This window comes from Pimephales promelas, chromosome 8 (genome assembly GCF_988280905.1).
Source record: "Pimephales promelas chromosome 8, fPimPro1.hap1.1, whole genome shotgun sequence".
NCBI classification, from domain to species: domain Eukaryota; kingdom Metazoa; phylum Chordata; class Actinopteri; order Cypriniformes; family Leuciscidae; genus Pimephales; species Pimephales promelas.
The window spans coordinates 5,519,527-5,542,211 of record NC_142776.1 but is presented as its reverse complement, the minus strand read 5'-3'; the positions used below and the strand labels follow the sequence as shown (position 1 = coordinate 5,542,211).

General features: G+C 38.5%; 2 protein-coding genes across 13 annotated transcripts in view; both read left to right on the top strand.

The window, feature by feature from the left end:
* bin1b (bridging integrator 1b) overlaps positions 1-16,367 on the top strand; it is a 31,135-nt gene extending 14,768 nt beyond the window's left edge. Inside the window, exons 5-18 of one of the 11 annotated variants that reach the window (XM_089133779.1) lie at positions 659-754; positions 2,116-2,223; positions 3,028-3,120; positions 4,362-4,447; positions 5,158-5,233; positions 5,323-5,378; positions 5,511-5,543; positions 5,862-5,925; positions 6,892-7,020; positions 8,663-8,686; positions 11,377-11,715; positions 11,944-12,009; positions 13,735-13,836; positions 13,924-14,613. In XM_089133779.1, the coding sequence (XP_088989905.1) occupies positions 659-754; positions 2,116-2,223; positions 3,028-3,120; positions 4,362-4,447; positions 5,158-5,233; positions 5,323-5,378; positions 5,511-5,543; positions 5,862-5,925; positions 6,892-7,020; positions 8,663-8,686; positions 11,377-11,715; positions 11,944-12,009; positions 13,735-13,836; positions 13,924-14,025 (1,374 nt within the window). In that variant the 3' untranslated portion in view covers positions 14,026-14,613. Of the gene's footprint in view, positions 1-658; positions 755-2,115; positions 2,224-3,027; positions 3,121-4,361; positions 4,448-5,157; positions 5,234-5,322; positions 5,379-5,510; positions 5,544-5,858; positions 5,926-6,891; positions 7,021-8,662; positions 8,687-11,376; positions 11,716-11,943; positions 12,010-13,734; positions 13,837-13,923; positions 14,614-15,172 lie in introns of those variants that run through there. The other 10 variants (XM_089133771.1, XM_089133770.1, XM_089133773.1 and 7 more) reach the window with 10 other exon arrangements.
* Positions 16,368-16,988: 621 nt separating this feature from the next.
* On the top strand, positions 16,989-22,326 carry LOC120491474 (tubulin alpha-1D chain). 2 transcript variants are annotated; one of them, XM_039689352.2, is made up of 5 exons: positions 16,989-17,126; positions 19,481-19,542; positions 19,808-20,030; positions 20,340-20,488; positions 21,183-22,326. In XM_039689352.2, exons 2-5 carry the CDS (start codon positions 19,540-19,542, stop codon positions 22,155-22,157), a joined length of 1,350 nt encoding a protein of 449 aa, XP_039545286.1. In that variant the 5' UTR covers positions 16,989-17,126; positions 19,481-19,539; the 3' UTR covers positions 22,158-22,326. The 2 variants fall into 2 exon arrangements, with proteins under 2 accessions (XP_039545286.1, XP_039545287.1); XM_039689353.2 differs by lacking the exon at positions 16,989-17,126 and adding an exon at positions 18,081-18,175.
* Positions 22,327-22,685: the final 359 nt, after the last annotated feature.

The window sequence follows — 22,685 nt, the reverse complement described above, 5'->3', positions numbered from 1 at the left end:
TAGTACCTAAAATGTACATATTAGCACCTAAAATGTCCATAATAGCACCTAAAATGTACATAATAGCACCTAAAATGTCCATATTAGCACCTAAAATGTCCATATTAGCACCTAAAATGTCCATATTAGCACCTAAAATGTCCATATTAGCACCTAAAAAGTACATAATAGTATCTAAACTGTACATATTAGCACCTAAATGTCCATATTAGCACCTAAAATATACATATTAGTACCTAAAATGGACAAAAGTTTTCCCTTTTGAAAAGGTACAGCCCTAGTGACGGCTTTTGTACCTTTTTTTCTGAGAGTGTAGGACTGGATGCAATTGAAGAATGTGTCCGCACTGGTGTTTCAAACTCTGTCGACTCATTTTTCTGCAATTTCTCTGTTTTCTGATTTCCACTCACCCGTCTCTCCACGAGTAAAGGAGATGATAGAGAAAGAAATGGATAATAATTTAGAGGTAAACGTGACCGATGACATCTTTAGAGTCCAGACTGATGCTAAAGTAGTGCTCCTGTAGTGTACTTCATATTTAGAATAGATCTGTTCATACACATTTAGACTCGAGTCATCTGTGGCTTCTCAGTGTGTGAGAGAGAAAGCGTGAGAGTATGTGCCTTGCTGTGTGTGTCTGATTACATTTATCTTACAGGACACTGACCTCCTGTGGCAAGAATTCCACCAAAATCTGACCGACAATGCCCTCATTTCCATGGATGTGTACTTGGCTCAATTTCCAGACATAAAGGTTTGTTTTTGCTCATCATTGAGTCATCATTGACTCTCACCCTCAAGTTGATCTAAACCTGAAGGAATTTTTCTTCTGCAATACAAATATATTTTTGAAGAATATGGGTAACCAAACAGTTGTTTTACTTCCATAGTGTAGACAAGAAATACAATAGAAGTCAATGGGGCCCATCAACTGTTTGGTTATGCGTATTCTTCAAAATATCTTCTTTTGTGTCCAGCAGAAGAAATAAATTAACACAGGTTTGGAACAACTTGAGGGTGAGTAAATAATGACAGAATTTGACACATTTTGACACATTTTTGGATAAACTGTCCCTTTAATAAGTGGTGCATGTAAGCATCACTTTCACTATTGCTTATACTTAGCTTTAGGGATTTGAACCCCTAACCATGTGTATTAAAATATGGTGTAAAACGTTTGTGCTACAGGAATTATTGAGGCTTGTTAAAGGAGAACTCCGGCGCAAAATGAACCTTTGGTCTAATAAAACATCGGTACCTAGTCAACCGTTCTCTGAGATTTGTTTTCATGATAATCGAATTCGGGGATCGACTTATCAAGACTATTTTCGGTACTTTTCTGTTATCCGGACTCCACCATATACCATTTCGGAACTATAGTCATCCCTGATTGGTCTTAACTCCAGTGACGGGTAGGTTTAGGGGCGGGGTTTGGAGTAGGCCATCGTGGGGTCCGGATAACAGGAAAGTACCCTATTTTCTAAGATGGCTCCTGTCTGTATACACGAAGTGCACTGTCTTTATAAAGTATCTTCTTATTAAACGGTCTGTACACTTACAAAGTTCTCAATGCTTCGTTTTGCATGTATGGACCCTCATTATGTTACTGTGTTATTGCGGGGCTATTTTAAGCCTTGTTAGTGGTATAAACTAGCGATTTCTTTTTACTTAGTAAATGCCCCCAGTACTAGCATTATACGCTAAACAGTTTTTAGAGATAAAACTCTTTACATTTGATTATCATGAAAACAAATCTCAGAGAACGGTTGACTAGGTACCGATGTTTTATTAGACCAAAGGTTCATTTGGCGTTGGAGTTCTCCTTTAAGAATCACTATTGCTAAGTAATCTGACTTATGATTTTTGCCTGGCTAAAATCTCATAGACTTACACTCAAGTAGGGACCTATCCATATATAGACACCAAAATATAATCAAGACTTGCAGGTGCACCACATAGAAACCATCCAGAACACCCTAGAAAACTCTTATCAACACTTTAGCAACCTTATAACAGCAGCCTGGCAACCAATCACCACATTCTTGCTCCTCTCATTTATAGTGTTTACCACAGTGTTAAATGGCCTTTGTTGTGACTCTCTTGCATCCTCTGCAGACTCGCATTGCTAAGCGTGACAGGAAGCTGGTAGACTTTGACAGTGCCAGACATCATTTCGCTTCTATACAAAAAGGCAAGAAAAAGGATGAGGCCAAAATTGCCAAGGTATCAGATGCTCGTTATTGTATGCTAATACTGTACTGTCTGGCTTTTTGTTCACAAACCTTGTTAACTCACCAACTTAAAGGGATAGTTCACTTTGAAATTAATTTTTGATATGTTTTAGCTTGCCTGTCTTTGTTTCCACTGTATTTTCATTTCAATTTTGATATTTTTAGGTCAAACTGTTCATGTCTATCAGTCATATAATGGAGGTCAATGGGGTCCACCTCAAAGAGCATGCACAGAGAAGTCCAAATTAAACATGATTCAATGACTTGTAAATGTAAGTACACATTAATGGCCTAAGACACGAAACGAGTGGTTCGTGTGAGAAAACTAACCGTATTTATATCGTTTTTACCTCTTGTAACCACAACCACGTCCAAGTGATCTGAGGGCGCATGCGCTTTGTGGCTGTGGTAACGAGGTAAAAACTATATACATACTGTTCGTTTTCTCACACAAACCGCTCGTTTCGTGTCTTAGGCCATTAATGTGTGCTTACATTTACTAGTCATTGAATCATGTTTAATTTTGACTTCTCTGTGCATGCTCTTTGAGGTGGACCCCATAGACCTCCATTATATGACTGACAGGCAAGAACGGTTTGACCTAAAAATATCAAAATTGAAAATACCATGGAAACAAAGACAGCCACATCTTGGATGCACATGAGGCAAGCTAAAACATATCAAAAATTAATTTCAAAGTGAACTATCCCTTTAATGCTGCAACTAACAATGAGTGTTATATGCTTGAGTATTTGCACAAGCTTGTGTCTCCCTCTCTCTTTGCTTGCATGTCTAGCCTCTGACTCTGGTGGAGAAGGCGGCTCCCGGCTGGGCTCAGGGAATAATCACAGCACACCAAATCGCTCAAACTAACCTCTCAAGAAACCAGGTGACTCATCTGTCACTCAGGAGCCTGTAAACCCTCCCTTAACCTGCCTAACTCCACCCCCCTGCTCACAGTCCACACCCACTCACAGCATGGCATCTTTATGTTGCATCTGTGTATTTACTGCATATTTTTAGGTATGACTTCAAAATACTATTTTTTTTCAAAGAATACTGTTCAAAAGATTGAGGTTGGTAAGATTTTTTTTTTAATGTTTTCAAAAGAAGTCTCTTAATTTCCCCAAAGCAAAATTTTTTTGAACAAAATTATAGTAAAAACAGTACTTTTGTGAACTAGTATTAAAGTGCCCCTATTATGCTATTTTAAAACTTACTAATTTTGAGTCGAACTCGAAAAACGGTTCATTCGAAGATTCAGTCTCTCTCAGAATTGCTCTGATTGGTCTGACACCCAGTCTGTTGTGATTGGTCCGACACCCAGTCCATTGTGATTGGTCTACGCCCTTGGTGTCATTTTTCGTGAAAATGCCCAAGTGCATTCTAAATGGATCCGCAGCCCGGAAAACAGCGTCTTCTCAACATATTGAAACACGAACCAAACTCTTCCAGACCTCAGTGATAACTATAATGTCAATGCAACTATAATGAGGGTCAAAGTAGATGTTGTTTGCGGGCAGCCGATGAAGAGCATATGCTGGCATCAAGCAAATTTGTTGCATTGTTAAGTAGGTAATAGGTATTTAACAGGAAGTGAGACTCGTTTCAGGCAATAACTCCATCCATTGTGCAGTTTGGTCTTTGAAACTTTGCAGACATTTTACATTTACAGCTATTTTACAAACTGCATGAAAGGTAATATTTGAATAAACATAATAGATCGTTTTCTATTGTAATATATTTTCAGATGTAATTTCAATCAAAGCTGAATTTTTAGCATCATTACTCCAGTCTTCAGTGTCACAAACTGACACATTCTAATGCTGATTTGCTGCTCAAGAAAAATGTATTATTGTTATCAATGTTGAAAACAGCTGCTCAATATTTTTTAGAAATCATTTTTTTAGGATTCTTTTATGAATAGAAAGTTCAAAAGAACAACTTTTATTTAAAAAAATAAAATAAAAAAAGATTGTTAGTGTAGTTCACTCAAAAAAAAAAAAAGAAATTTCTGTTCTAATTCCAGAAATATTTCAGTTAAAGGAATCAGTCCATGAACGCATAATTCTTTGTATACTCATTTTCATAAATTATAGTGTCTTTAGCCTAATAAATGTGTTTGTTTAGGCTGAGGAAGAGTTGGGGAGAGCTCAGAAGGTATTTGAGGAGATTAATTATGATCTCCAGGAGGAACTTCCCACGCTGTGGAACAGGTAATAACCACCTATTCATCCTGCCATCTCTCAGTTTATCTCTCTTATTCCTTCACTTTACCTAAAAATGAACAACCACCATGTCTTTCCAAACCAGTGTGCTGCTGTTGTTTTTTTTCTGTGAAACACAAAAAGGATCTTCACCTGGAGTCTCTTGTGCTCACCAAGGCTGCTTTTAAAACATACCATAAAAACAGTAATATCATGAAATATTATTACCAATTGAAATAACTGTTTTCTAGTTGAATATGTTTTAAAATATCATTTATTCCTGTGATGATGACAAAGCTGGATTTTCAGCATCATTACTCCAGTCTTTAGAGTCTGTTATGAAAAAGCATTTCTTAAATCTATCTGCTTTATATTTTTGTGGAAACAGCAATACCATTATTGTTTTAAAGAAATCTTTTGTAACATTGTAAACGTCTAAACTGGATAAATTTAAAAGCACTCAAGTCCTATTTTCTATGATACATTTTTGTTGTTATTTGTCTTTTTTTGAGCTTGAGATGTCATAAAAAAAACTCTAATTATCCTTCTTTTGTGTTTCATAGAAAATAAATGTAGCATGATTGGAATAACATAATGGCAAGTTATTAACAGAATATAGTTATTTGGTGTTGTTTTTGTGTGTTTGATGAAGTTTTTTCTTTTAAATGAACTGATGTTGACTCCTCCCTGTCTCTTTGTCTCTATCTCTCTCTCTGCAGTCGTGTTGGCATCTATGTTAACACATTCCGGAGTGTAGCCGGCCTGGAGGAAAAATTTCACAGGGATATGGGCAAAGTGAGCCAATAATAAGAGACTTATTAACAAGAGATAAAATAGATTATTGTTGTTAGTTACCAGGGTATGTCGCATTCTCTCGCACACAGCTGAACCAGAATCTAAGTGATGTTATGACCAAACTGGATGAGCAGCGTCTAGCCAAGTGAGTGCTTCTATTTTTGCGATATTTCCTGTCTGTATAGACACTTCTGGTTTCCTGTAGTTTAGCACACAGATGTGCGAGTCCTTGTTTTCCCTGTAAATTAAACCAACCCTTCCCCCAATCAACCCACAGAAAAGGTGTCAAGACAGCAAGCATTGGGAAGAGGTAATAGCTCTCATGTTTTGTGTTTGTATATGCAACATTATTGCATCGAAGGCATACTAACACTTGGTTGCTCTGGAAACTTAATGCAAATGTTTTGAGTGTGCATGGGACCATGTGTAGATGCTGACACAAAAAATAACTGCATGACTGGAATGTCTTTGAAATGCAGTAATTGTGCATGGTAGTGATTTGAACCAATCTGTCTGCTGTATTAACACTGATCTGTGCTGCCCTCTAGTGATGTATTTATGTCATAACATGATCGGCAGGTCAAATGTAGTATTTATTTACCAATGTGTGTGTGTGTTTCTCAAGCAGTGAAGAAGCAGCCAACCACAGTCCCTCAGATTCCGGGTCAGACGCCCCTAAATCACCACAAAAGGTACTGTGTATGTGAGAATACTGATGTTTTTATCTGTCACATTGCCTATGCTATGGAGTCTGTCTTACATAGTAGGCTATGTAACGTTATAAAACTAAAGATGCAGAAAAATAAATCCAGACCCTTTATTTATGTCAGAAAGAGAAAGCCAACACACTGAAATGCTATTTAAACTTATTTTTCTTCTAAGGCAAACATGTCTAACTCCTTCTGGGCTTTCAAGCTAGAGCCACCAAACAAGGGTCAGCAACATGCTAATTCATGCTAACAACATGTTAAAACTTACTAGCAATATGCTAATACATGTTAGAAACATGCTAACAACGTGTTAAATTAGGGTAGTTAGATGTTAAAACATGCCAGAAATGTGGTTATTTGTGTTAGAAACATGCTAGCAACATGTTAAAACCAAGTGTGCTACACACATCGTGAAAAGTGAAGCCAAAGCATTTTGATCGCCTCCTGGTGGATGGCTGATGTAATAGGTCATAAACCCGCATTCTCCATAATACAATACGTGAGCCTTCAATAATTTTTTCCAAAGATGGTTTTTGTCATTTTATGTAGTTTTGAGTGAGCAGACATATGTTCAAGTGTTTGTTTTTCCAATTAGTTTAGTTATTTGATGCTATAAAAACGGGGTGTAGCCTATATCATTATTGACAGCTAAATCATGCTAGCAACATGTTAAAAAATGCTAACAATCTGTTCAATCATCCCAAAAAACATGTTAGCAATAAAATATTTATTGCTATAAACTAGGGTTTAGTTAACTATAGGCACTGCCTTACAATAGAAGTCTGTGGTATGTCTTCATGTAGATGATTAGTAAACAAGAATGTGTGATAATAAGCGAACTAAAAGCATGTTACACAGAAAAAGTCTAATGATGGTGCTGATTTGGTGTTTTAACTTAACCGCAGTGTGTTTTCCTCATTATCTGCATGTGTGTGTTCGGTGTGGCAGTCCAGAGAGGGACCGCCGGTCTCACGGCCCCCGAGGCCTGCTTCGCCTCAGGAGGTGAAAGAGGAAAACATCATTAACCTGTTTGAGGATGCAGTAGTGCCTGACACTAACATTTCAACCCAGCCACAGGTCAGAGGTCAAATGACTCCCTTCCCTGCTCATCTAAGCACTCACTCCAATCTCTTCCTCTTAACATGTTTTAATGTATGTTTAAAGCACAGTCATCCATTTCTACCCTAAAAGTGACTGTTTCCGGCATATTATTATCTCTTTGCTCATTCTACTAAAGTATCACTAGCTCTCGAGTTTGAGAACTTTACCATAATTTCTTTTTGCAAACCAAGGATTCCACTATTGTCCTAGTAAGGTGGTGTTTTGTACTGTACACAACAGTGTAATGGTCCAGTTGTACAGTATATAGGCTGCTGGATTTAGATCTGTATGCTTTGAAAGCTGCTCTAGTACACCAGGTGGGTGTCAAAGGACAGGAGAGGTTAGGATGTTTAAGGGTAAAGGTCAGGGTTTAGGGGTCAGGAAAACCATGTCACCTATCGTTGTGTTTCAGGCTGCGTTCGAAATCGCATACTCTCTTGAGTAGGTACTTATTTTGGATAAGTACTTTTTGACCGCTAAAAAAAGTATGTTCTATATAGTATGAATATGTGTAATTTGAATGTAATCCGGATGTACTACATTCGCCATGCCGTCATTATCTTTTGACCCGTCAGCGTAAGTTGTGTCGCATCACGGTCACTCATAAATACTCTCCTGTGGCCTGAGGGAGCTGATTTATTATTTACAGTTTATTTCCTTATGAATGTGTTTTACGCAGCATTCTATAGGCCTGTTGGAGAAAATATAAAAAAGTACAAAAACAAAAATGATGTTTAAAAAAACAGTCAGCTTAAGGTAGCTACAAGTATTTTGCGGTTTATGTCAAAATAAATCCAATATCATACAATACAGTTGCGTGGGGTGGGGGTAAATTAAGCACAATCTGCTGGGATGTTGCAGTACTGTTGCATTGTGGTCTATGAATCTGCGTGAAGTGTACATATTGAGTTGGTCTGTCCAAATAAACTTCTCTCGCCCACTTGACGAAGTTGAAAGCACTTCAAAGAGGAAGTCTATTGGATTTTGCTGTGGAAAGCCATTCTTTTCCACACTATTGTATAAATGCATTCAATTTTAACGTATATGAGTGTGTATTTTTTAATCTTTGATCTTTGATATAGTCTCTTTAGTCCATTTGAGTTTCAGGGAACTGAAATGCCACTTTGGTTCAGCATGTGACGTATTTACTCCATGCATGTGATGCATGTTAACTCGCTTTACTGCTAGTTTACATAAGACCCAGGGGAAAAAACTAGAAAACAGTTATTTTAAATAGTAAAAATACTTCACAATATTATTACTGCTTTCACTGTATTTTTCATCAAATAAATGCAGCCTTGTGAGCATAAAATAAAAAATCGTATCGATCCCAAACTTCTATAGTCGATAGATTCTGTCTGGGCGCAGTATTAGTGTATATTTCGTTTCTTCTTACTCTTATACATGGTTTTCCAGGGTCCACTATTAGATCACTTCACTTTTGACAAATGCTTTCCTCTCATATTTGCTGCATTAGCTCTGAACACTGTTTATTATAAGCGTAAGTGGAGTTGATGAGAGCGCTCTCCTTACTGTTGACAATGTAATGAATGTACCTTGCACTCTTATTATGGGCCTCATTTATCTCACTCTTTCATTCTGTGCTTCCTCATGGAAGGGGGCTTCGTGGAATTCATGGGAGGTAAGATGCTTGTAATGGATGAGTTCTCTCTCGACATACTCTTTGTGATTCTTGTGGTGTGATTGAGCATAAAAGAAGTGCTTTTGGATGAAAGTTTTCTATGATCTTTCGATCGGAAAATTACAAATAAAACCAAACACGGACATTTATCAAAAGCTAAACCTTGTTATTTACAGTTTTTCTCAATTGCTTTGGCTCAGTTCTCAAATGTTTTTTTTATTTCCCAAAACATTAAGTTCAGATCTCTGAACAATTCGCTTCTTTTTCACATCAGATTGGAATTTCTTATTGATTTGAGCAAATTGCAAATGCGTTGGCACATGTGTGCAAAGAGTACATACAACTGTCTGCAATTTGGACAACAAAGAATTGCATATGGCTTGTTGATCAAAACTGATGACTCGATTCTCACTTACACTGTCAAACACTTCAGAACTTCTCAGACATTTTTTATTGTGTAAGCCATTACATTCAAAACGATCTATTCAATTATCATAATTAGTATGCATGTATATTCTAAAATATATCTGACATTGACATTGTTTGTAATGTTTGCTAAATTGGCACATGACTTCTAATTGCATTTGCAATCTAATTGCAAATTACCTCTAATATGAATCAATCAACCATTTAACCATTTAACCAATCAACTTTGGGAGTATATATATATATATATATATATATATATATATATATATATATATAGAATGGAGGACATTCACAACCCTGAACTGCACCAACATGCTCATGGAAGAGCAATTGGAAGGCGTGTAAAAATACGTGTTGGTGGTAGAGGAAGAAATAATCGAGGAAGAGGTGGAAATAGAAGAGTCAGAGTCTCTGATGAAATCAGAGCCACACTTGTGGATCATGTCATAAATCTGACCATTGCAGGGGATGGGTGCGGCATTCAAGGAGATTTTTTCCACGTTGTGTGGCAATGGTAACATCAGATGTGAGGTTGATGAAAATCTTTGGCCTGACCAACGTGAGCGACAAGATGTCCACCAAGAATAATTTGTTTATTTTTCTTTTTTTTTCCATGAATGTTATTTGTTGTTTGTGTATTTGTGGTAATACACAAATATGAGATGTAATGTGAAATCTTGTTATTCTTGTCAGTTACTTTACATGTACAGTAAATACACTTGTATTGTGTATATACACATGAAGTACAAAAATAAACACTGTAAAAATACAAATGTTCATAGAATTTTTTTTTCTACATACTATTGACTTTTCTCAACAAATATGAGATTTGTTTACAGACAGTAAACCCTTAATTTGATTTATGGTGAAAAAATAACTAAACATTTTGACCAGTGTGGCTCACACAATGACAAAAATACTTTAGATTTTGGTGGCCTTGGCCAAATTATTGACAAAATAACTAGGTTTTGAAGCATGAATTAAATGTTTTGGGTGAGTAACTACATTTTGCAGACATGCTATAAAGTTTTGAAGTTCCTGCAAACAGTTGTGACATTTGCACTCACAGTTTAGAGAATGTTAAGACTGTTTCGAAAAATGTGCCAAAGCAATTGAGAAAAACTGTAATAAGAGATTGCCACTCGTGTTTTTACCATGTATTTGGACTTCCCTCTCTTTACTCCATGCATATATCTTGTTTATCTATCTTGTTTATATATCTAATACATTCATACCATGTGTTTGGACTTACAAGGTTTATACTGTAAATGTAAATTTTGAAAATTGTTGACAAAACAAAATAGATAGACAGACATACAGATAGATAGACAGACAGACAGACAGACAGTTAGATTGACTGACAGATAGAGAGACAGACAGACAGATAGAAAATCAGACAGATAGATAAACAGACAGACAGACAGACAGTTAGATTGACTGACAGATAGAGAGACAGACAGACAGATAGAAAATCAGACAGATAGATAGACAGACAGACAGACTGACAGATAGATAGATAGATAGATAGATAGATAGATAGATAGATAGATAGATAGATAGATAGATAGATAGATAGATAGATAGATAGATAGATAGATAGATAGATAGATAGATAGATAGATAGATAGATGGATGGATGGATGGATGGATGGATGGATGGATGGATAAACAGACAGATAAATTGATAAATAAACAAACAGATAGAGACAGACAGATAGACGGGTAGATAGATAGAAAGACAGACAGATTGACAGATAGATAGACAGACAGATAAATTGGTAGATAAACAGATAGATAGAGAGGCAGACAGAGAGACAGATAGACAGGTAGATAGATAGACAGACAGATTGACAGGCAGATAGATAGATAGACAGACAGATTGACAGGCAGATAGATAGATAGACAGACAGATTGACAGGCAGATAGATAGATAGACATACAGACAGACAGACAGACTTAATTTTTTTTAAAAAAAATTATGAATACAAATTTACTATAATTGCGTTGAATTGGTAATTAAGGGACAAATTGTTATTGATCAACTTAGAATTATTACAAATGAGTCTGTTATTCAAGGAAATAAACGGAAATCAACAATTAACGACTTCAGATCATGTTGGGATATAGTTTAGAGTGAACAGTAATTCACATTCCTTTATATCTATCTTTGCCTTTTGCCCTATTGCCTGCCCTTTTCTCCCATGGCATCTATTTTACCCAAAATCCAAACAATCCTGGCTGACCCTTCCTCCCCATCCCAGCCTGGTCAGACTCCTGCTGCAGACCCCTCTCAGGACTCCGATGATAAAGCTGGCGCTCAGACGAATGAAGCCTCTTTATGGGATGATGAGGTCACTCCTGCTGTAGAGCCGTATGAACCCCCCAGCTGGCATGAGCAGGACAGTGTGTCTGCGCAGTCATACAGTGAGACTGCTGCGACTGCAGAGGCTGGAGACTGGGAGGACAGGGGTGTGGAGTGCTGGGGCGAGGAAGGGTCCCAGGTAGGGCAAGAGCAGGACGCAGATATAAACTGGGGCAGTGGTACGACTGAGGCTTGGGAGGCGGAGTCAAAGCCGCCTCAGTGGGAGGAGCTTCAAACTGTAAGAGCAAGAGTCTTGAGTAATTGTGAAGTATCTTGTAGTGTTAGGTTGGCCCAGAAGTAAATGTTCTGTGGGTGTGTACTGTGTGGCTATTTTCCACCGTGTTCATGTCTAATGTTCGGTTTTGCCAATATGTTTTTTTTTTCTGTGTATATCCTGTTTGTTTTATACTCTGTTGCATCAGTGTGGTTTCGTTTTATTTCATTATCATTTCATTTTTGTATTTAGAATGAAGCTCCAACAGTGACAAATGGCTCGTCAGATGCAGAGCTTCCTCCATCTGTTCTTTATAAGGTAAGTCGAATTGGGAATTGGGAACAACGAAGCCGAGACCAAAGAGAGTTGAGTCCGAGTCGAGACCGAGACCATAGAAGGTCGAGTCGGAGTCGAGACTGAGACCAAAGAGTGTCGAGTCCAAGTCGAGACCAAGAGCAAAGAGAGTTTAGTCCGAGTCAAGACCAAGGAGAGTCGAGTCCGAGCCGAGACCGAGACCAAAGAGAGTTGAGTCCGAGCCGAGACCAAAGAGAGTCGAGTCCGAGCCGAGACCGAGACCAAAGAGAGTTGAGTCCGAGTCGAGACCGAGACCATAAAAGGTCGAGTCCGAGTCGAGACCAAGACCAAAGAGAGTTGAGTCCGAGTCAAGACCAAAGAGAGTTGAGGCCGAGACCGAGACCAAAGAGAGTCGAGACCGAGACCATAGAGGGTCGAGTCCGAGTCGAGACCGAGACCATAGAGGGTCGAGTCCGAGTCGAGACCTAGACCAAAGAGAGTCGAGTCCGAGTCGAGACCGAGACCAAAGAGAGTCGAGTCCGAGTCGAGACCATAGAGGGTCGAGACCGAGTCGGGACCGAGACCATAGAGGGTCAAGTCCGAGTCGAGACTGAGACCAAAGAGAGTCGAGTCCGAGTCGAGACCATAGAGGGTCGAGTCCGAGTCGGGACCGAGACCATAGAGGGTCGAGTCCGAGTCGGGACCGAGACCATAGAGGGTCGAGACCGAGACCAAAGAGAGTGGAGTCCGAGTGGAGACCGAGACCAAAGAGAGTCGAGTCCGAGTCGAGACTGAGACCATAGAGGGTCGAGTCCGAGTCGGGACCGAGACCATAGAGGGTCGAGACCGAGACCAAAGAGAGTGGAGTCCGAGTGGAGACCGAGACCAAAGAGAGTCGAGTCCGAGTCGAGACTGAGACCATAGAGGGTCGAGTCCGAGTCGGGACCGAGACCATAGAGGGTCGAGACCGAGACCAAAGAGAGTGGAGTCCGAGTGGAGACCGAGACCAAAGAGAGTGGAGTCCGAGTGGAGACCGAGACCAAAGAGAGTCGAGTCCGAGTCGAGACCATAGAGGGTCGAGTCCGAGTCGGGACCGAGACCATAGAGGGTCGAGTCCGAGTCGAGACTGAGACCATAGAGGGTCAAGTCCGAGTCGAGACCGAGACCATAGAGAGTCGATACCGAGTCGAGACCGAGACCATAGAGAGTCGACACCGAGTCGAGACTGAATTATGGATGATAAGGCAGACATTTTCAATACATAGTTGATCTAGAGGCTCCACATCAAATCTGACCTGCGTCCTGCTCCATTTGCGTGCCGCAAACGTTATTGTCTCAAGTCATACGCAGTTGCACACAAGAAAGTCAGCAATCATTGGATGTTTCAATCAAACAATTTAAAGAGATATTAACATACAGTAATAACCATGACATATTTTGAATGGGACTCGAGTGGACTCGGGAATAAGTCTAAATCCTAATATGTTCGAGTACGAGTCAATTCCAAGACAAAATGCACAGTCCATGACAAGACCGAGACCATTAAAATATGGTCTCGAGACCGAGTCCAAGTCTCGAGTACACAACACTGGCTTCAGAAATTAATCTATGCTGATTTGCTCAAGAAACATTTCTTATTATGAAAGTTGAAAACAAGATTCTATAATGAATAGAAAGTTCAAAAGAACAGCGTTTATTTGTATAACACGTAAAAGTTTTTAAATTACACTTTTTTTTAATTCTTGGTAGGTGAAAGCAATGCATGACTACGGAGCAACAGACAGTGATGAACTTGACCTAAAGGCTGGTGATATTGTGCTTGTGCTTCCCTTTGCCAACCCAGATGAACAGGTCAGTCATGATGGCACACATGCTCAAACACCCTCGCATACAATGGGACAATGACTCATTGTCTTGTCTTTTTGTTTGTGTGCACAGGATGATGGCTGGTTAGTGGGCGTAAAAGAGACACACTGGCTTGAGCATAAAAACCTTCTAGCAAAAGGAGTCTTCCCTGAAAACTTCACCCAGAAACTGTGAGCGGAACAGCCACCTCACAACCACCAGTTCTTATCCTTCGTTTTCTCACCACTCGACTGTGATGACATTTTTTTATATAAAAATCAAAAATAAGGGCTTCTCAAGTGAAAAAAAGTGGTGTTCTACAGTATATACATGGTCACTTTTATAGAACTGGAGTGTCATCAGATGATATTTGCAACAGCATGCTTTACACTAAATAGTGATATGGACACAATTAAAAGATGCCAGATATGGATGAAGACCCAGGATGAATTGGTTGATGTTTGTCATTGGCCCATTTTGGGATGGTTGTTTAGTACATGAAGCATCAGTTCAATATTTTTTTTTTTTATCAACTGACATCAATCACTATACTTCAGTGAAATCTTTTGCTCTTTTGCCCAAACCCAACATGAAATCAAAATTGAACCCATTTTACTTTCTTAACATACTTTTTAGATCTTACTGTGCACTATTCTTCAGTGCTTGTTCCACATACTGTAAAATAAAAAATGTGTAAAAACGGGTAGAATATTGTTTCCACAAAGCAACTCAGTGTAAATAGAATTAATATACTATTTGTTCTAAAGATAAAATATATTAAAGTCAGCTGATCACAAAACCAATCAGTTTTCAATGTGTTAAATCAGGTCCTGCTGGACAGTATATATGAAGAGTTCAGATGCAAAAGCCTCTAAGTGCCATTTGAAATTTTCTTCTAGAATGATCATTTTTATCAAGCTTGTATATTTAAGTTCAGCGATTTCACTTAAATGGCAATGATAATTATCTATTAATTGTTATTTAAGTGAAATTACTGAATTTAAATATGCAAGTTTGATACAAATCATCATTAAAGAAGAAAATTTCAAATGGCATTTAGAGGCTTTTGCATCTGAACTCTTCATATATATATCCGGATTTATTCATAAATACATCAGGTGCGAAGTGCAAACTCTATTTCATGTTGACCTTTAAGTTATCTCTTGACTCCCCTGAACATGTAGAGCCCCTTCATCCTCTCAGAAATAGAATGTTTTAAAATGTTGTTCCTTAGATGGGGTATCTAGCACTACATGTGGGGGGCTCATCATCTCAATGCTTTTATGATCAATAACTTCATGATATGTATGTTCTTCTTTTGTTCTGTTTTTGAGATATTCAGGTATATGCCACCAAAGATTATGACGATTATGCTATGGGACAAACCACTGTGGTCATACTGTACGAACAACAGTTTGCTCAAAACTATTTTGGTGGGTTACACATTTGTCATGATGCATGAACGTTTTATAGACCCTTTTAGATGGGTGCACGTATGCTTTTATTTTGTAGAAAAATAATTTTAATCTTACTGAGATTTAAATTAGAAAATCAGGTCAAACATAGATTTAAATGTTCAGTTGGTATTGATCTGTGCACTGATACTCTGATTACATGTAGGATTAGGGTGGAATTCACTGAATGAATTAAGCTGAATTTCTTCACACTGTACACTATCACGCCACCACTGTGATCCAGGCTGAATCACTTGTTCAAAATGGCAAAAGTGTGCTTGACTGCATCCACATCTGGATCTATGCCTGATTATAATGATCTTCTTTGTCTTTTGATGAATTACAGCTGTAATGCTCGATAGAAATATGTGCACAAACATCTCTTTTTAATAAAATTCAGTTTTCTGTAATATTGACACTGCATTGTTTAGAAATGACAATGACTTAGTATTTTAGCTGGATTGAAATGTAAAATGGATTGGTTGAAATGTAAAAGTGCTTCAACTACTTCACCAAATTGCATCTCTTTTTTTAATACCTAATGTCAAAATTTGATGTCGTATATTCTGGGAATCTAATTTTGCCAAAACAGTGTGGAATCTACCAAAGAGGGTAAATTAGCTGCTAATGTGTGCTGTAAACTGTTATGTATTATAAATTCTGACATTTTTAATGTGTATTGTGTAAATCTAAGTTTATATATTATCTCTCTCAGACCTGTTTACATACCAGAGCTTTAATTTTCTCACCCAAAAAGCTGTTTTGCATATTCAAATATGTATCAGACCTTTGAAATGAACAGACAGCTGCAAGAGGTCTATGCAGGTCTATTTATGGTTCCTCCTAACAAAAGAGTGTAAATGTTTGGTGACTCTCTAAATATCTAAATCATAAAGGTTCTGATATTTAAAACTAGCCTGGAAAAACGGAGATGTATCCCATTAACTATATACATTTGATCAGAAAGGGTCAATACTGTCCTGCGGCATTATGGCTGGATGCTCTGTCTTAACATGTAGTACTCTGTGAACCACCCTGTCTGGCAGACTTTAAAAAGCATAATAAAATTAAAATCATGCTGAACTCGATCTTGTTCATCTTGCATCATGCATCCACTTTTTGTCATGGGATCATTTTAACATATGTTAAGGGCCCTAAATCTAAGCATACCTTGTTTTGTCATCTTTTACTCACCTGGATGTGGTTGCAAACCTGTATGAGTTTCTTTCTTCTGCAGAACACAAAAGAAGACATTTTGAAGAACGATTGGAACCAAACAGTTCTTTGGCACCATTGACTTCCATAGTAGAAAAAAATAAAATACTATGGAAGTCAATGGTGCCCCACAACTGTTTGGTTCCAATCGTTCTTCAAAATATCTTCCTTTGTGTTCTGCAGAAGAAAGAAACTCATACAGGTTTGCAAAAAAAAAGTGGAGTCCTTTAATAATGTGACATAACTCGCATATGAAAACCTGAACTACGTTTACAGCCCTTTGATAAGCCTTGGCTAACCGAAAGTGAGCTTCAAAATATACAACACAGATAGCAGCTTTTATACTAATTTATTATATATTACCAAGGCTGTTCAGACTGCAGGCAAATTAGATTTTTTTTCCTTCTCATAACAAATATTTTCCGGCAGACTGCCTGCACTATTCGTGATCCAATGTGTGCCCAGACATAAGCAACTTATCATGGGTTGCAATTGCATTGGTAATGACTAGGCGTACCCATATGTGACAAGGCGTTTTTTTCCCAAAGGGATGCTGGAACAAAACTGTCTTCTGTACAAAACTGCTCCATCGCACAAGAAAATCTAAGCGACGTCTGGATTAGACAGGTATATTGTGATGTGTTCTGTGCTGTAGTCCCTGTGTTTTTTTCTGAAACGTTAAGACTGTCAGTCCAAATCCGATTGTCTATCCGATTGGAATCTGATAAAAAAAAACAAAATATTTGTTCAGATAGCGATCTGTAGTCTACTTGCATGCATGCGCTCTTTCGTTTTCTGGAATATCTGCATTGGTTTGTATGACAATGACGCTGCGTTATACGCCAACAACAACAACCGCCATGGATATACGATACGTAGGCTATATCTATGACAACAACCGCAACCCAATTTGTTTTTAACTTTTTAACACAATTGTATTGTGTAGATTTTAGTTTATATATATATATATTATATGTGTGTGCTTAAAAAACTATAAGCAAATTTATTTCACAAAAGTGCTTGACACAAGTAGCCTACCGTCCCACTTTACTTAACAAAGAACCACTGAAACAAAAAAAATTACCTTGGTAATACACCATATAAAAAAATCCAAATGATATAGCGCGCGTCGCCGCATTTGCGCGTGCAATTAAAAAGTGCGCGCCACGACCCGAGAGTACGAGGCTAAAGTTCGTTTTTTTCTGAGGTGAGGCTTTATTTCTTACCAAATAATGACAATAACGTTAGAATATTGACACTGAAATAAATCCTGACAAATATCATCTGACCGTAGGTAGATAGTGAATGAATATCTGCAAAAACAACAACAAACCACCATGGATATAATACTACGTATATCTATGACCGTAACCCAATTTGTTTTTAACTTTTTCACACAATTGTATTGTGTAAATTTTAGTTTATATATATATATATATATATATATATATAATCATATTTATTTCACAAAAGTGCTTGACACACACAAGTACCGTCCCACTTTACTTAAAGAACAACTGAAACGAATAAAAAAAAAAATCACCATATCAATTAAGTTATATTATGCAAATGACATAGCGCGCGTCGCCGCATTTGCGCGTGCAATTAAAAAGTGCGCGCCACGACCTACGTGAGTACGAGCAGCTTCACCACACCACAAGTTCGTTTTTTCTGAGGTGAGGCTTTATTTCGTACCAAATGACGGCAATAACGTTAGAAAATCTGAAATAAATCCTGACAACATATCATCTGACCGTAGATACTGAATGAATCAGGACATCGCGTTTTTCTCAGGCAATCTTGGCTTAACGGAAAATTGCGTCTGACCGAGATGTGTCATAGCATAGCTTTCACTCGCGTCCTTTAAAATATAAGTTACGTTAAGTCTCGCATCAGAGAAACAGAATTATGTTTATTGTGGTTTCTTTGACTGCACACTCAGTTATCATAACGTACTGACATAAACTACGCAAAATCCGATCGGAGCAGTCAGACTAAAAAGGATTTTCAGAAATGCAATTTAAATAGGATTTCAAAATACATAACTTTATGAATGTAACGTTAACTTACTGTACGTCCACAGTTAACTCAATTAGCTCGAAACGGATTAGTAAAATCGCAGTTCATTTTATTATTTGACGTTTTACGCTTGCTAAATCTGATCAAAAGATTTGTACGGACAGGAACATAGCTCGAGATGTAGCTAACGTTAATGTGATTTGAATCAGATTTGGGGGAAAACATAGCCATGGCGTAAGCCTAACATTTTGAACAAAGCTCCACCCTCCCCCTTCTGACTTGATTATGTTTCATGTGCATCTATTCATTCATGTGCAATATATTGTCATGGGAACTTTCAGGGAACAGATGAGAATTGTTGTTCTTGGGCTCCATGGCCACCTGGCCGGTTAATAATAGTTTACAGACTTAATTAGTGTACAGAAATGACATATTAAGTGCTTCAGATGACGAGTACCCGGGTCAGTTTGCACAGCTTATGTAGAGACAGAAAAAAATAACAAGAAAGAGATTTTAGAGAAGTAGTTTTGGCTGTTTTCACTCTTGTTGTGAACAGATATTTAGAGTTGGGGGGTTAAACATAAGTATGAAAAATAGAGATTGCTTTTAGTGTGCTGTCATTGTTGGACCAACAAATTTTAAGTTCACGCTCCTATCTTTCTCTTAACTTCTGTTTTACATTGTTCTTCCATCTGAAACCTCACCCAATTCTGTTAAGATGTGATTTACCAATGCAGGGTTAAATATTAATGCCTGTGGGTGACTGGGCGAGTGTTGGCCTGTTAGCGTGTCTTTTGCAGGAAACATGAAGCACTGGGATGTAACTAGGCCTGTTTGTTTAGTGCACTGCATTCATCTATGAATGACATTAACATAATTGGACTTAACCCCTTTGTTGCCAACAACAAACCATGTTACCATGGCATGAGCTTGCTCTTTAAATAGTGATGATATCTTCACAGAGAACATTCACAAGATTTCTCAGCTGAACACTTGACGTCGGCCAGAGGAAAATTCTACAATGGTAGGACATTTTGAAAGATTTATTTGTCTGATGCTTTATTTAATATAGAGAATGATTGTACTTGAATTTAAAATAATGGTCTTAGTCTTCATGAATACTTTTGTTAGCTATTTATTTTATTTGACAGACTTTGTCTTGATAATGTTTTTTTGGTTTTAGCTTTTGTGTTTATAAAAAATAAAAGAAAAAGATGCTCTTTTCCAAAAGAGTTAAATGGCTTTTACTTTTTGCAGTTTTAAACATGCCTGCCATTTATTCCCTGTAGCGTGAGTGCATCTCGGTTCATGTCGGCCAGGCAGGTGTGCAAATGGGCAATGCATGCTGGGAGTTGTATTGCCTAGAGCATGGGATCCAGCCAGATGGTCAGATGCCCAGTGACAAAACCATTGGAGGAGGAGATGATTCCTTTAACACCTTCTTCAGTGAGACTGGAGCTGGAAAACATGTCCCAAGAGCAGTCTTTGTCGACCTGGAGCCCACTGTCATTGGTAATGAAACTGTATAAATTCTATACTGAAGAAGACTGACTTAAATAATACATTGTGCAAATGACCAAATTAATTTATCTTAAATATAATAAAAGAATAAATAGTAAAATGCAAATTGATTTTACTGTTACCTTTTATTTTACAGTATTTGTAATTACATTGTATTTAACCAAGAACGTGCCGGTAACTACGGGGGTTAAGGTTTGATTTAGGGATAGGTTCAGGGTTAGTTGTACTACTTACTATAAGTAGCACATTGTATGAACATGCAGAACTGGACTGTAAAATAAAGTGCTACCAATTTTCCAGATGAGGTGCGCACAGGTACCTACAGGCAGTTGTTCCACCCTGAACAACTAATAACAGGCAAAGAAGATGCTGCCAACAATTATGCTCGTGGGCACTACACCATTGGAAAGGAGATCATTGATCTGGTGTTGGACAGGACTCGCAAACTGGTAAGACATTCTTGGGGTCAAAGGTTGGCTTTATATTAAGGGATAGTTCACTTTGAAATTAATTTTTGATATGTTTTAGCCTACCTCAAGGGCATCCAAGATGTAGGTGTCTTTGTTTTCACAGTATTTTCAATTTTGACATTTTTCGATCAAACCGTTGTTGTCTGTCAGTCATATAATGCAGGTATGGGGATCCACGTCAAAAAGCATGCACAGAGAAGTCAAAATTAAACATGATTTAATGACTCGTAAATGTAAGTACACATTGATGGCCTAAGACACGAAACGAGCGGTTTGTGTGAGAAAACGAACTAGTATTTATATCGTTTTTACCTCGTGTAACCACAGTCATGTCCAACTGATCTGAATCAATTGTCCAATGTCTAACTGAACCGAACTGAACCATGTTCAACGTTCTGCCGGAAGTGATCGCTTGCACGTGTTCGTCACTCAATTTTTTTTACACAGAGATTTTGGAAGTTTTACCTTTCACTAAACATATTTAGATATATCGAAATCTTCTTCCATTGAGATTTCCTTTATATCTATATCAGATATAATGGAATATTTATACATATCAGAAATTTATTTCAGAGTGAACTATCCCTTTAGGGGTTGCAGTTTGGTCTGCTATAGAACAGTAGACAAATCCTGACAGGTGATTCTTGGAATAACTCATTATTTAATCCTGCAGGCTGATCAGTGCACTGGGCTCCAGGGCTTCCTGATCTTCCACAGTTTTGGTGGTGGCACCGGCTCTGGGTTCACCTCCCTCCTAATGGAACGGCTCTCTGTCGATTACGGGAAGAAGTCAAAATTGGAATTTGCCATTTATCCAGCTCCTCAAGTGTCCACAGCAGTGGTGGAGCCCTACAACTCCATCCTTACCACCCACACCACCCTCGAGCACTCTGACTGTGCCTTCATGGTGGACAACGAGGCCATCTACGACATCTGCCGTAGAAACCTCGACATTGAGCGTCCCACCTACACAAACCTCAACAGGCTGATCGGGCAGATCGTTTCCTCCATCACAGCATCCTTGCGTTTCGATGGAGCCCTAAATGTAGATCTGACCGAGTTCCAAACCAACCTGGTGCCCTATCCACGTATCCACTTCCCTCTGGCCACCTACGCCCCAGTGATCTCTGCAGAAAAAGCCTACCATGAGCAGCTGTCTGTTTCAGAAATCACCAATGCTTGCTTCGAGCCAGCCAATCAGATGGTGAAATGCGACCCTCGTCACGGCAAGTACATGGCATGCTGTTTGCTGTACCGTGGAGATGTTGTACCCAAAGATGTCAACTCTGCCATCGCCACCATTAAAACCAAACGTACTATCCAGTTTGTGGACTGGTGTCCCACTGGATTCAAGGTTGGCATCAACTACCAGCCCCCGACGGTGGTTCCTGGAGGAGACCTGGCTAAGGTGCAGCGAGCCGTGTGCATGTTGAGCAACACTACAGCCATTGCTGAAGCCTGGGCTCGTCTGGATCACAAGTTCGATCTGATGTACGCCAAGAGAGCTTTTGTTCACTGGTATGTCGGTGAAGGTATGGAGGAGGGAGAGTTCTCAGAGGCCAGAGAAGACATGGCTGCCCTGGAGAAGGATTATGAAGAGGTGGGCACAGACAGCGTCGGAGAAGAGGGAGAGGAAGAGGAGTATTAAAGAAATCCCTGGTTATCATAATCTTGTCAAAAAACATCACAAATCGTCATAGCTTTCACAAACAGTATTGTCACTGACAAAATATTGTTTTTATGTTTCCTATGCTCATTTGAAAGCTGTATTTGACATGTAGATTTTAAAAAACCTTTTAAAAAATTACTTATATTGATTCAAGCTGTCAGTCTGTTTTTGTTTGTCTGTAATGAGTGCTTGAATATGAACAAATCATTCACGTGACTTATGCAAGACAACTCCACCAAAGTTATGTTATCTTCTAAAGACTCGTATTGGAATTTTAGTTGTTGTCTATTTCACTGAGTTGGTTGTCATTAAAAACAATAGTTCCTCAGCAAACAGGACAACTAGTTACTATAGTGCCAAAAAGGTTGAGGATTGTTGCAGTACTAACCGCTACAGTGCTAACAGCTAAGGGTGAGTGCTCTAGGGTAAGAATAAAAGACTGGGCGGTTCTGTGCCACCTGAAGCCTGCTTGCGTAATGTCTGTAATTTGACTGCCTGAGGACTAAG